At 40.2% G+C, this 12,685-nt stretch overlaps 1 protein-coding gene across 1 annotated transcript in view; it reads left to right on the top strand.

Moving 5' to 3' along the window:
• Nucleotides 1-6,988: 6,988 nt before the first annotated feature.
• SHQ1 (SHQ1, H/ACA ribonucleoprotein assembly factor) overlaps nt 6,989-12,685 on the top strand; it is a 101,080-nt gene continuing 95,383 nt past the window's right edge. Inside the window, exons 1-4 of the mRNA XM_089519613.1 lie at nt 6,989-8,076; nt 9,041-9,102; nt 9,896-10,018; nt 11,352-11,503. Of these exons, the coding sequence (XP_089375739.1) occupies nt 7,934-8,076; nt 9,041-9,102; nt 9,896-10,018; nt 11,352-11,503 (480 nt within the window). The 5' untranslated portion in view covers nt 6,989-7,933. The remainder of the gene's footprint in view (nt 8,077-9,040; nt 9,103-9,895; nt 10,019-11,351; nt 11,504-12,685) is intronic.

Raw genomic sequence — 12,685 nt, 5'->3', positions numbered from 1 at the left:
CATGGCTGGGGGTTGGACTTGATGGCCCTTGCGGTCTCTTCCAACTCTACGATTCTATGATTCTATGATTTGCGAATGAACTATTCAAAAGTACATTCATTGTTTTAAGACAAACTAATCAACTTAGTTGGTTTCTGGACCACAGCCAGTAACATAAAACAGCCATAATGATGTAATGTAGGCATTGTTATGAATTGACAGTAATGATTTTATCATAATCAGAAACAGGATGAAAAAGTCCTTAACATGGGAATCAGTCCAGCATGAAAGGCATTACAATACATCATTTTTAAAGATAGCTGATAAAGATGATTAATCTCCTAATTAAGTTGTTAGTCTCTTTCTACAAAAGCAGAAATGAGAAATGGATGACTTTTTCATGTTACAGTAACAATGTGGGTCAGTTTAGACATGGCACTAAAACTGAGAGTGCCACCAAAAATGGCAACTACTTGTCTGCTCTTCCCCTTTGCATCCCACCCTGTAACATCTAGACCAGTGTGGTGTAGTGGTTTGAGCATTGGACTATGACTCTGAAGACCAGGGTTTGAATCCCCGCTTGGCCATTGAAACCCACTAGGTGACCTTGGGCAAATCACACTCTCTCAGCCTCAGAGGATGGCAATGGCAAGCCCCTTTTCATGCAGGTTGCCAAGAAAATCCTGGATAGGTTCACCTTGGGGTTGCCATTAGTCAAAAACAAATTGAAAGCATACAACAACACCAACATCTAGTAGGAACTGGGTCATAATCTGATCTTGTGATTGTATTTCCCTACACCAGTGCCATATCATTGACTCTCAGAGGGTGAAAAGTGAGAAATATTAAGTTGTCTGGGCATTAGCATGTTTTAATTAATTGAAATGAGAAAACTGACCCATCATTGCCTGGACTGAGACTGAGTTGAATGAAGCAAATGTTTGGCTGGCCTGGTACCCCCTTGTTGTTTTGCACCTTCAGACAGACTTTGACTTATGGGGACACCAGTGTGTTGTAGTGATATGAGTGTTGGAATACAACTCCGGAGATCAGGGTTTGATTCCCTGCTCAGCCATGGAAACCCACCCAGTGACCTTGGTACCTTTATTGGTCAACCAAAATGTATATGTTGCAAGCTTTCAAAGCTTCACTGGCTTCTTCAAACCAAACAAGAGGAAAAAATATTGAGCATGTTAGTCATAGGCCTGCATTTTGCTATTTCTGTTCTTAGTTAAGATGGTATGGAGGGGCATATCTTGCAGGCCCCTCTTCTTTCTGGCCTGTTTGGTTTGTAACACCTTGGCTGATGAAGAAGCCAGTGAAGCTTCGAAAGCTTGCAATATATATATTGTGTATTTTGGTTGGTTAATAAAGGTGTATCACTGTTCAGTGGATTTTTGACTGGATTTGGTAAATGGCCAACACATCTATCCATGGATGTTTTAGTGACCTTGGGTGAGTCACAAACTCTCAGCCCCAGAAAACCTTATGGCAAGTCATAAATGAGAAATGGCTTGAACCCTGCAGATACCATCTGAACTAAGACCAGTAACAGAAAATGCAGGCCTATGACTAACATCCTCAGTTTCTTTCTCCTGTTTGCCTGCTGAAGAAGACAATGTGACTTTGAAAGCTTGCAACATGTCATTGTGCATTTTGGCTGTCCCAATAGAGGTATAATTGTTTGGATGTTACAGAAATGAGCATGATCTGACTTTCCATATTTTTTTCTGCAGAGATTAAGCAAGGGATTTAGATGAAGACTGAGCTAGGCTTGAAATTGTTAAAAGCTAAGGGGGGAAAATTATCACTGGATGTTCGTAACAGTATTATGAATGAAGCTACTGCAGCCTCTAAAGTCCTGAGAAATTAAATCAATGACCTGGAAAACAAGATCATGTTAAGGAACATTAGATTAGTGGGGCGTCCCTCAAGGCATACGAGAGAAGAAGTACCCACTAAAATACACTCATTTACACTGATTTCTAGTAAGCCGTATAAGTAAAGAAGAAAGCTGCATCCGTACTGCAGAAATAATCTATAGCAGATTGCACCAGTTTCTAGTAATCAGAAGGACACAGATTCTGTTTTTTATAGTGTCGGGGGGGGGGGGGGGAGGAATCATAATATTTTTTTATATTCTCAAATAATGATTTGTCCTTCAGAGTCATTCTGGCTGCATCCACACTGCAGAAATAATCCACTTTGGCACCGCTTTATCAAGACACATCTCTTCAGGCAGGGCTTCCTTCTTTTTTTCTTTTTCTTTTTACTGATTTTATTTATATAAAACATTTACATATAACATAAAACAACAGCATAGTTTTTTGTCATCTCTACCGTCATTTCAAAAAAACAACAACGATCGCTTCCAAAGTACCCTTAACAATAAAACATCTTTGAACTCAACAGTTATATTAAAGTCTTGTTTTACCTATCCTTGTTCTATATCCTCGCTCTCTTCCTAAAGAAAATGAGTAATATTTTACTCAGATTTTTGTAAACTGTACTGAGAGGGACACAATAATAATAATAATGCTTTCTTGCTTCTGTACTTTGCTTTGCAAAAGAATCAATAGTTACAGAAGGCCCATAGATTGAGCCTACAGAGTAAAGTGCAAATGGGCTATGCTGGCCCCTACTCTTTCTTTCTGTGTGTGGCCGTAGCAAACACACTCACATAATCACCCCCTCCTTCCTCTGGAGGGCTCTGAATACAATGGCCTGTGTTTAACCAGCGGCCTTGAAGAGCCTAGCTTAGCCGAGTATGTATCTTACAGTTATCTCTCTGTACATTCCAAGCAAGCAAGCAAATGTAATGCCAAGCAAATGTAATGCCAAAAAGACAATGTAGGACATAATGCTGTTTCGCTTTTGTGATTGACTTACGCTAGGAAAAGTAGAGTTAGAAGGGCATAAAAGAAGATGGCAAGAGGCCCTCAGCGCTGCAGTTTTGATAACGCCCACCTTGCTGTGTGTGTGCGTGCTGCTGCCCTTGGCCAAGAAAATAAAGCGTTTTTTTATCCTAGCCAGTTCGGTCTCTTTGACTCTGCTTGTCCTCTGGCAGGCCACAGGCCTTCGGGTTTGTGGATTTGGGGTTCACCCGCTACAGTACCTCCTTTTCTTATTGGTTAATCTGATATATCTTTAATTCATCTTGCGCTCAAAATACCACATTTGGTTACAAAAACCAGTTGTTGTGGGTGACCACTCTTTATTGTCTCCATGTCTTTCTGATTTATAACGGCTGTGATTGTTGTTTTAATAATTGATGATTTAAATGTATTTTATTATTATTGATGGGAAGAAGGTTAGGGTTATAATATCTTCTATGATATTGTATTGATATTGTATTTATTGTAAGCTGCTTCGATCATTCGGAGGAGCGGGATATAAATACATTTTATTATTATTATCTGCAATGGCTCCCTGCTATGGAATTCTGGGAGTTGTACTTTGTTGTGCGTTGAGCTAATGATGCTTTCCTTTCCTTCTCTCCCATAATGGAAACACTACAGTACATCTACACTACAGAATTAATCCTGGTTGATACCGCTTTAACAGCCATGGCTCAATACTAGGGAACAGTGAGGGCTTGTACTTTTGGGAGGCATTCAGTCTTCTCTGTCAGAGACCAACAAACCCACGAGATTGGCAGTTAAAACGGCGTCGAAACTGGGTTAATGCTGCCGTGTAGACGGCTGTTATTATCAAAGCGGTTCCATCCTGAGGGGAAGAAGGGGGCGCATGCGCAGAGCGACAGTGACGTCACTCCCCGCTTCCATCTTCCCCGCTTATCACTCTCACTCACTCCTCGGCCGCGCTGGCTCTCTGGGTGACTTCTGATTGGACGAGATCCGCCAATGGGCTGGAAGCACTCCCCGGCAGCGGCAGCTTCCCGGGAGGAGAAGGTTTGAATTGGCAGCTGGGGATAGCCAATAGGAAGCCGGTGCCTGGCGGAGGAGGGCGGGCCGTTCGGCTGAAGGGGGCGGAGACTCGGAGTGGCAGCGTGCGTGGAGACTGAGGTAAGTGCGTGGTCTGGCTCAGTCTGAGAGTGGAAAGGGTCGGGAGAGATTGTTTTGCTGTTTGTCTCCGAGGGTCCATAGAGGAGCCACCACTGCTGCAGCAGGGGCAGCTTCTCCTCTCAACCTCTAGCTGTGAGCATTGCTTTTGGGGACTACAAATCCCAGAATCCACCCAGTTTCTGCTTCTTGGGGGATTCTGGGACCTTGTTGTTGTTGTGTACCTTCAGGTCGTTTCTGTTTTTATGGTGATGCTAAGGTGAGCCCATCATGGGTTTTTCTTGGCAAGATTTGTTCAGAGGAGTTTTTGCCACTGCCTCCCTCTGAGGCTGAGAGAGTGTGACTTGCCCAAGGTGGGTTTCTATGGCTGAACAGGGATTTGAACCCAGGTCAAAGTGATCCATGCTGTAGGTCAGACCACTAATAACACATGTATCTGGTACCATACCATGACAAGATCTTCTGGAGGCTGGATATTAGTAATAATAATAATAGATTTTATTTATATCCCATCTTTCCAAAAGGATCAAGGCGGGGTACAGGAAAATGGCACCCCAAAGGCGACTATATGAGGGGTTTTCCTTGCCATGTTTATTCAGAGGGGGTCTGCCATTGCCATCCTCTGAGGCTGAGAGATTTCAGCCTTCATCAAAGGAAGTCATACGACAGAAACAGAAGAAGACCACATGCCAGATGGATGGACTCAACCGGAGAAGCCAGAGGACTAAAGTTCAAAACACACTGCAGAAATAATCCAGTTTGAGACCGCTTTAACTGCCCTGGCTCAGTGTTAGGGTTTTCTGGGAACTGTAGTTTTGTGAGACATTTAGCCTTCTCTGCCATAAAGCTCGGGTGCCGCAGTAAACTACAATGCCCAGGATTCCCTGCCACTGAGACTGGGCAGTTAAAGCGGTCTCAAACTGGATTATTTCTGCAGTGTGTTTTGGACCTAAATTCGCAGGACCTGAGTTGAGGACAGGGTCTCACCCAGCTGGGGTCGACTCAAGGGAAGCTAACAACAACAGCAGGTCTTTAGGCAGCCAGTGTGGTGTAGTGGTTTGAGCCCTTATTGATCATTGGAGAGCAGGGTTCAAATCTCCACTGGGCCATGGGAACCCACTGGATGGCCCTGGGCAACCCACACTCAACCCTCTGAACAAATCTTGCCAAGAAGACCCTGTGATAGGTTCACTTTAGGATTGCCATAAGTGAGAAACTACTTGAAGGCACACAACAACAACAACAAAGTCTTGAGATATGCAATTTAGAATTCCTCCTGGCAGTTATCTGTTGTGACTCGTATGCCTGGATGCCTTTGCCTCTTGGGGTACATCTGCATTGCAGAAATAATCCAGTTTGACACCACTTTAACTGCCATGGCTCCGTGCTATGAAATCCTGTGATTTGTAGTTGTTGCACCAGAGTGCTCAGGCAGAGATGCTCAAATGTTTCACAAAACTATCATTCCAAGAATTCCACAGCATGGAGCCATGGCAGTTAAAGTGGTATCAGACTGGATTATTTCTGCAGCGGGGATGCAGCTGTAGATCTCCGAATTTCAGGTTTTAAGGCTGGATAACAGTATGCTAACCATTGCATCCTATTTCTGTTGCAAAGGTCAGGTTGGATAAAAATAATTTTAAGATGTATGGATGTGGTAGTTGTTGTGTGGCTCCATGTCGTTTTTTTACTTATAGTGACCCTAAGGTGACTCTGTCATTGTTTTTTTGTGGGATCTGAGAGTGTGTGACTCTCAAGGTCCCCCAATGGGTTTCCACTTCTGATTGGAGGTGCGAATCCTGATCCAGTGTTCACGTTTCTATGCCACTATAGCTCTCACATGGAAAAAATGGAAAAAAGTTTGCAAGTTATTGGTATACATTATGTGTTGTAGCTCCCAGAGGAATAGTATGCCATTGAGAGACAAGACTCATTCTCTCTGGCCCTTTGACAGTATACAGTACTTTTATAGCATTATGATTCCATTTTAACTGCCATGGTAACATCCTGTAGAATCCTAGGATATGCAGTCTAGGGTGGACTACTCTCAGCCCGTGTGGCTTTGTTGTTTGATTTCCCACTCAGCCACATAAACCCACTGGGTGACTGTGGGCAAGTCATGCTCTCTCAGCCTCAGAGGATGGCAATGGCAAACCCCCCTCTGAAGAAACTTGCCAAGAAACCCCCTGATAGGTTCACCTTAGGGTCGCCATAAGTCAGAAACAACTTGAAGGCATACAACAACAAGAAGCGCTCAGCCAGAATGCTCTAATGTCTTGTTTGTTATCTATCTTCTAGTCACTACTGATTTATGACAACCGTAAAATAACATAGCATAGGGTTTTCTTGGCATGATTTGTTCAGAGGGTGTTTGCCCTTGCCTTCCTCCTAGAGTGACAGGACACTCTTTTCCAGCACCACATCTCAAGTGAGTTTATTTTCTATCAGTTTTCTTCACAATCCAGTTCTCATATCTGTACATGGTGATGTGAAATACAGTTGCTTGAACAATCCTAGCTTTGGTATTCAGTTTTTTAATTTTTGTACTTTAGGATCTTGTCTGGTTCTTCTAAGGCTGCCCTTTCCAGTCCTAATCTTCTGATTTCTTGACTGCAGTCTCTGTTCTAATAGCTACAGGGAAAAGGTTTTGGGGAGAGGTGTCTGGAAATGTGTATATCTGCCTGTGTCTTAAGATCCGCTGAGCAGAGTGTAATTAACCACTCAGTGCAGCTCAGAGGCTGGAAAAATTAGGGCTTGGGATCACAACTCCTAGAATCCACTGGCTGTGCTAGTTGGAGGATCCTGGGAGTTGTAATTTCAGAAAGTAACTATTCCAAGCTCTGATCTAGATGTAAAAGAGGGTCTTCTCCATTGTGGTCTCTGGCTATGGAATAACCTCTCTCTGGAAGCCTGGCTAGTGGTGATACTGACTTTATTTTAGAGCTTCGTTAATAGCCAGCTGTATATTCAGGCTTTGAAATCTTAGTAACCTCATGGCTTTATCTTGACTAATTCTTGCTTTGTCCTGGAGTGTGGGGTTTTGGTATGATTTTTCTTTCTGTCTTTGATTACATCCCACTGTGAGACATGGTGAGATAGAGCATGCTGTTGCTTTTATAAAATATTGGCAGGAGGGAAACCTGGAGCAGAATTTATGTACACTCATTTCTGCTATTAAAGTGTGATTTCCTAGGTTCAGCATATGCTTTGAATCAACCTGTTCTTGAATTTGAAATGTATGGAGGCTCCCACTCCCACCATTATTTTTCACCTGCCTTCGGTTTTATCTTAAGTTTCTAGTTAAAAAAGTAGAACTGGGAAGCATGAAGTCTTGCCTACCTATGTTCCAGATTAGTATGAAATGTGTGCCTGTGTTTCTGCACTCATAGATGGCTAATATTTCACCCATGTGGAAGTTTTGAAAGTAGGCCTTCCAAATGAGAAACAAAATTTAGCTACATTTATTTATTTAATTTTATTTATTGGATTTATATCTTGCCTTTCTCCTAAAACGGGATTCAAGGTGGCTACATATTGCCCAATTCAGTGGGTTGGATCCAGCAAAAGACTTGTGTGGAGTGTTCTTCCTTTCAGCAGTAGTTTTTTTGTCAAGTGGTGAGTGTTTTTGTGGGATAGAAGAAAGGCGGAATAATAACATATTTTATTAATACACCCTGACAGTTATGCTCCAGAAACAAATTGACCTTTGAAAAAAAATGAAACAAGCCTGGCTTTAATCTCAGCCCCACAAATTAAAATTCCTGATCAAAGCTGGGGCCCCAAATTAATCATTTTAGGCTTTAATTAACAAAATACAGTTACCATGCTCATGTGCCATTTACAGTCATTTACGTGTACTGAGATGATCATTCTTTTATTTCCATGACACAGTTTTATAGGAGGTGTTTCTGATTTTTCCAAGAGTGTTCAGCATGATAACTCCAGCATTTGAACTGAGTCAAGATCCTGATTTTCTTACCATAACCATCCGAGTACCATATGCACGAGTTTCAGAGTTTGATGTCTATTTTGAAGGAACGGAGTTCAAATTTTATGCAAAGCCTTACTTTCTCAGGTATGTGATGTCACCTCATTGAATACAGTTTTTATTGCCTTGACTGGAACATTAATCAGCATTTCTAACAGTCTCTGGAAATGAGTTCTCTCATACACATTATGGCAGAAAATCCTTAACAAATGATAGATTGTAGCATTGCACAAACTAAACTCAGATGTAACAACAGACTGTGGCTTTTAAGGGGATGAAGTACAACAAGCCTTGGAATCAACTGGTTTCTTAACAAAGTATGGACTGTACAAACAATGGTATATTATATTTGAGTGCAAGTAGGAAGCAGTAATTTGTTGCCACCCATAAATGGAAATTTCAGATTTCCTCCTCTTTTGCATGAAGGATGAAGAAGAGAATACATGAGCCTAACAAGCACTCTGGTACTTTGATTTGTTTGAATTTAACAAGTGTTTCCTTACTATTGATAGCTGCTTGTACCAAGGAATTTTTGTGGATTCATCTTATCAAATATACTTACCATTTGTATATAGTTGTCACTCAGCTCTGTTAAAGAAGTTGTAGTAGAGCTAGCAGTGCACGTGTCTTTACAGTACATATGGTTGTCCTATTGTATGCTGCTTTCATGATCCATTTTTAGAGCAGGCATTTTTTGGCATTAATGCTTGACAAATCTATTGAATGAGTAGATAGTGTTTCTTAAATGCTGGGAAAGAGGAAGAGAGACTGGGAAGGAATTCAGAGGAGATGGGGCTTTGGTCTGTGATGTTCATAGTGTGCTGAGCATGTGAGAGTTACCTCTGGCTGATCTGATCTCAATGTCTGTCAATTTCTGTGTTCTCTCTTTATTTGCCACTTTTAAAGTTGCACAGCTTGGCAATTTGGAATTTTGTTCAATTGTGTTGCATATGCAGTTTTGTTTGCCAAAGAGTCATAACTCTGGCTCTCTTTTTTTAAAAGTTATTCTCAGATACTTGATGATAACATAGCTCTTAATCTCTTTGTGCAGATTGGTTCTTCCTGGACGAATTGTTGAAGATGGAAGAGAAAAAGCTACATACGATGACTCAGGTTTTATATTCTTTTAAAGCTGTATTTTGCAGGGCAGTTCACCCATTCTGTTGTGTCATACTGCAGCTGTATAAATTTGCTTCAGATCCCATTAAATATAGTTTGATATACTTGCTGCTAGATGCAGTTTGTTTTGAAACATCTCTCTTCACTGAAATGTGAAACATACTTAAAATGCTTTATGCTTGGTAGGCAGAAGAGGAGGATAGTTCTCATGTTTCACTTAGATAGCTTAAAACACAGTCTTATCTATTGGAACATGTTGTCTGACAAATTGGGGATTTAAGAATAATGCTTCTGTATCACATCTCTTCTAATCTCCTCCACTCCTTCTCCAAATTGCATATTTGTGGAAGATTGATCCAACAAGTTATTTGGAAGATGTATTTAAGTTAGGGCTCTTTCTCTCAGTATGGGAAATGGAGAGAGAAAGGCATAAATAATTTATACCGCTTATATTTAGAGGAGGAAACTTCATGAGATGTATGAACTCTGTGTGTGGAAATGACTACTGCATCTTTCCACTTGAAGGATACATGAATTCTTCTTTTTCACATTAGAGCAGATACTAAAAGAGAAGCTTGCATTCCCTGTATTAAGATTTGCTGATTTATATGTGAAAGCATTAATGCTTGACGAAGCTTGACTTGCGTGCCTGCCTCTGGATTCTTAAAATAGTATGGCATGCTGTTACATTTTTTAAAACATTTGCAGCTTATTAATATGAAAATGACCTGTTTTTAGATTGTAAAATATCTTTGTTTTTTTTAAAAAAATCATTCTTTCTTTCAAGGGATATTTACAATACAGCTTCCCAAGGAGACTCCTGGAGAGAGGTTTGATGGGTTAGACATGTTGACAGCTCTACTAGCACCAACCAAATCCCGATCAGCAAAACCTTTAATAGAGGAGATGGGTTTGTACACTTTTAAATAAAATCCGTTTCTGTACATTCATATAACTCAACAGGGATATGTCAACAGATCTACATCTAGACCAGCAAAGCATAAATGAAATGCACAAATATGATTAGTGATACCTGGCATGAAAGTAGCACATGTGGAAAGGATCTAGGGATCTTATTAGACCACAAGCTTCCTCCATCCTGGGAGAAAGGCAGGATGTAAAATAAATAAACATGAGTCAGCAATCTGGTGCAGTGGCCAAAATTGCCAATGGAATTATAGACCATGTCCATAGGAGTATTATGTCCAGATCAAGGGAAGTAGTAGTGCCACTTCATTATTCTTTTGTCAGACCTCACTTGGCATATTCGTTCCTTTGTTTTGTTTTGTTTGGCACCACAGTTTAAGAAAAAGATTGGCAAGGTAGAATGGTCCAGAGAAGGATGGCCAAGATGCTCAAAGGTCTTGAAACTAAGCCTTATGAGAAATGACTGAGGGAGCTGGGTTTGTTTAGCCTGGAGAAGCCATTTTAAAATATCTGAAGGGGTGTCATGGAGAAGATGGAGCAAACTTACTTTCTGCTACTCCAGAGACTAGAACACAATACAATGGATTCAGATTATAAGAAAAGAGTTTTCACCTGAACCTTAAGAAGATATATCAGTTATTTCTTTTATAGACTCTTGAGACTATTTTATAGAGCATCATGTTATGCTCATTCACACTTTTGAGGGCAGTTGGGGTACATACACTAATCATTTTGTGTGTTGTTCTGTATTCAAAGTGACTTCTAATGTGTGTGGATGTTAGATGGTCCTGGAACTAAACCAGCATGATTTTAGTTTCTCCACTCAGATGTTCTGTCAGATGTCTACATATAGTTCTTAATAATCTCCAAGTTTAATTTGATTTTCTGAATGAATTGCTTTCTTAAGCTTAAGGCTGAAGCAGGTGGCCTGGAAGGAGCAATCTCCAGCTGTGACCACTCTGAGACCGCAGTGACTGGACAGCCCGCTCCCAAAGTGGGCTGCCACTGCAGTCCGGAATGGGCTGCTGGGAGGAGCAGGTTAAATCTGCTCCTTTTGCCGTAGGCAGCCTCGGAGCAGCTTCCTGTTGTTGTTGTTGTTATTATTATTATTATTATTTATATAGCGCTGTAAATTTGCACAGGGCTGTACATAAAACAATAAATATATAAGAGTAAACCTTCCTTCTGCTTCAGGGACGTGTGTCTCTATTTGGCCTGTCTGTTTCTGGCCTAAGATAAAAAAGTTGGAAGGAATTTTCTAGCAGCGAGACTGGTTGTTCTTTTAATACCAATCTTTATTGACCACAAAACCTCAGGTACTGAAAATGATGAGGACATAGAAGAAGAGGAAGAATTTGATTGGGAAATAGAGCAGACTCTTTGTGAGGAGATCAAAGAGAACTCCTTGTGTTCTCTTTGTACCTATGGATTTGGAAATCAGAAATCGGGAGTTTTCAAACGTCTTCAGGTATGTAAAGATATTCTTCAAGTACCACTATAACATCTATATTAATAATATTATAATATTTATTATAGCATTGATTTATGTCTTTTTCCCCAGTTTGGGATTCAGAGCAACTTACAGCAAATTAAAAACAACGCATAGTTAAAAATTCACAAAATGCAAAGTTAAAGATACATTAAACAATAAAAAAATAAAAACTGATTAACACATACAGCATTGTGCACACACCCTCACACACCAGCAGAACAATTAGGAGAATCCAGCACATTGTTTAGGTGGGGCTGTCGATCATGAAATGCCTGTCAAAACAAAGTTTTTACTTTTGTGTGAAAAGTTGTAAGGGTACCAGTAGCCTCTGGAGCCTGGGGGGGGGGGGGGGGGACCATAAAGCAAGAACCTAAACAAGTAAACCAGAGAAAAATACCTGCACCAGTGTATTGCCAGAAGTATGTCTGTCATTATTCCTTTCCAAAAATATTTTTTATGGACATAGAGGTTGAGGCTCCCATATCTGAAATGCTTGAAACCAGAAGCATTTTGGATTTTGGAATTTTTTTTGGATTTTGAAATACCTGTATTTGCACATATGTATATAATGAGATATGTTGGAGATGGAACCCAAGTCTAAACACAAAATTCATTTATGTTTCATATACATCTAATACACATAGGCTGAAGGTTATTTTATACACAATGATTTTAATAATTATGTTCATGAAACAAAGTTTGTGTACATTGAACCATCAGACAGCAAGGTGTCACTGTCTTGGTTACCCATGAGAAAAGTTTTGGGTTCTTGGAATATTTTAGATTTTAGAATTCCAGATGATAGAGACTCAACCTGTAATAAGAATAAATATAAACTTGTAAACCTGTACCCAAATCACACTCACAACAACTACTATAACAAAGCAAGGCATCACACACCAATGTTTATATATTTATCACTGAAAATACAAAACACATACACAAAAAATTAAAAATAATTCCCTGCTTTCTTATAATTGGTTTAGATTATTAAACTGTTCCTTCTCAAACAAGCAATAAGCAAGCTCTGTAAACTTCTACTTACAGTTTAAAACACAAATAATTAGTCCTCAAACCCATCCAATAATATCTTTTAATCTCTTCTCTGTAAGAATTGCAAAAAGGGTCTCACTATTCCAAAAACGTATGTACTGACTT

The sequence above is a fragment of the Sceloporus occidentalis genome, unplaced genomic scaffold (genome assembly GCF_023333645.1).
Source record: "Sceloporus occidentalis isolate IW3139 unplaced genomic scaffold, rSceOcc1.0.p SCAF_1, whole genome shotgun sequence".
Taxonomy (NCBI): Eukaryota; Metazoa; Chordata; class Lepidosauria; order Squamata; family Phrynosomatidae; genus Sceloporus; species Sceloporus occidentalis.
This window is presented reverse-complemented; position numbering and strand designations above follow the sequence as displayed.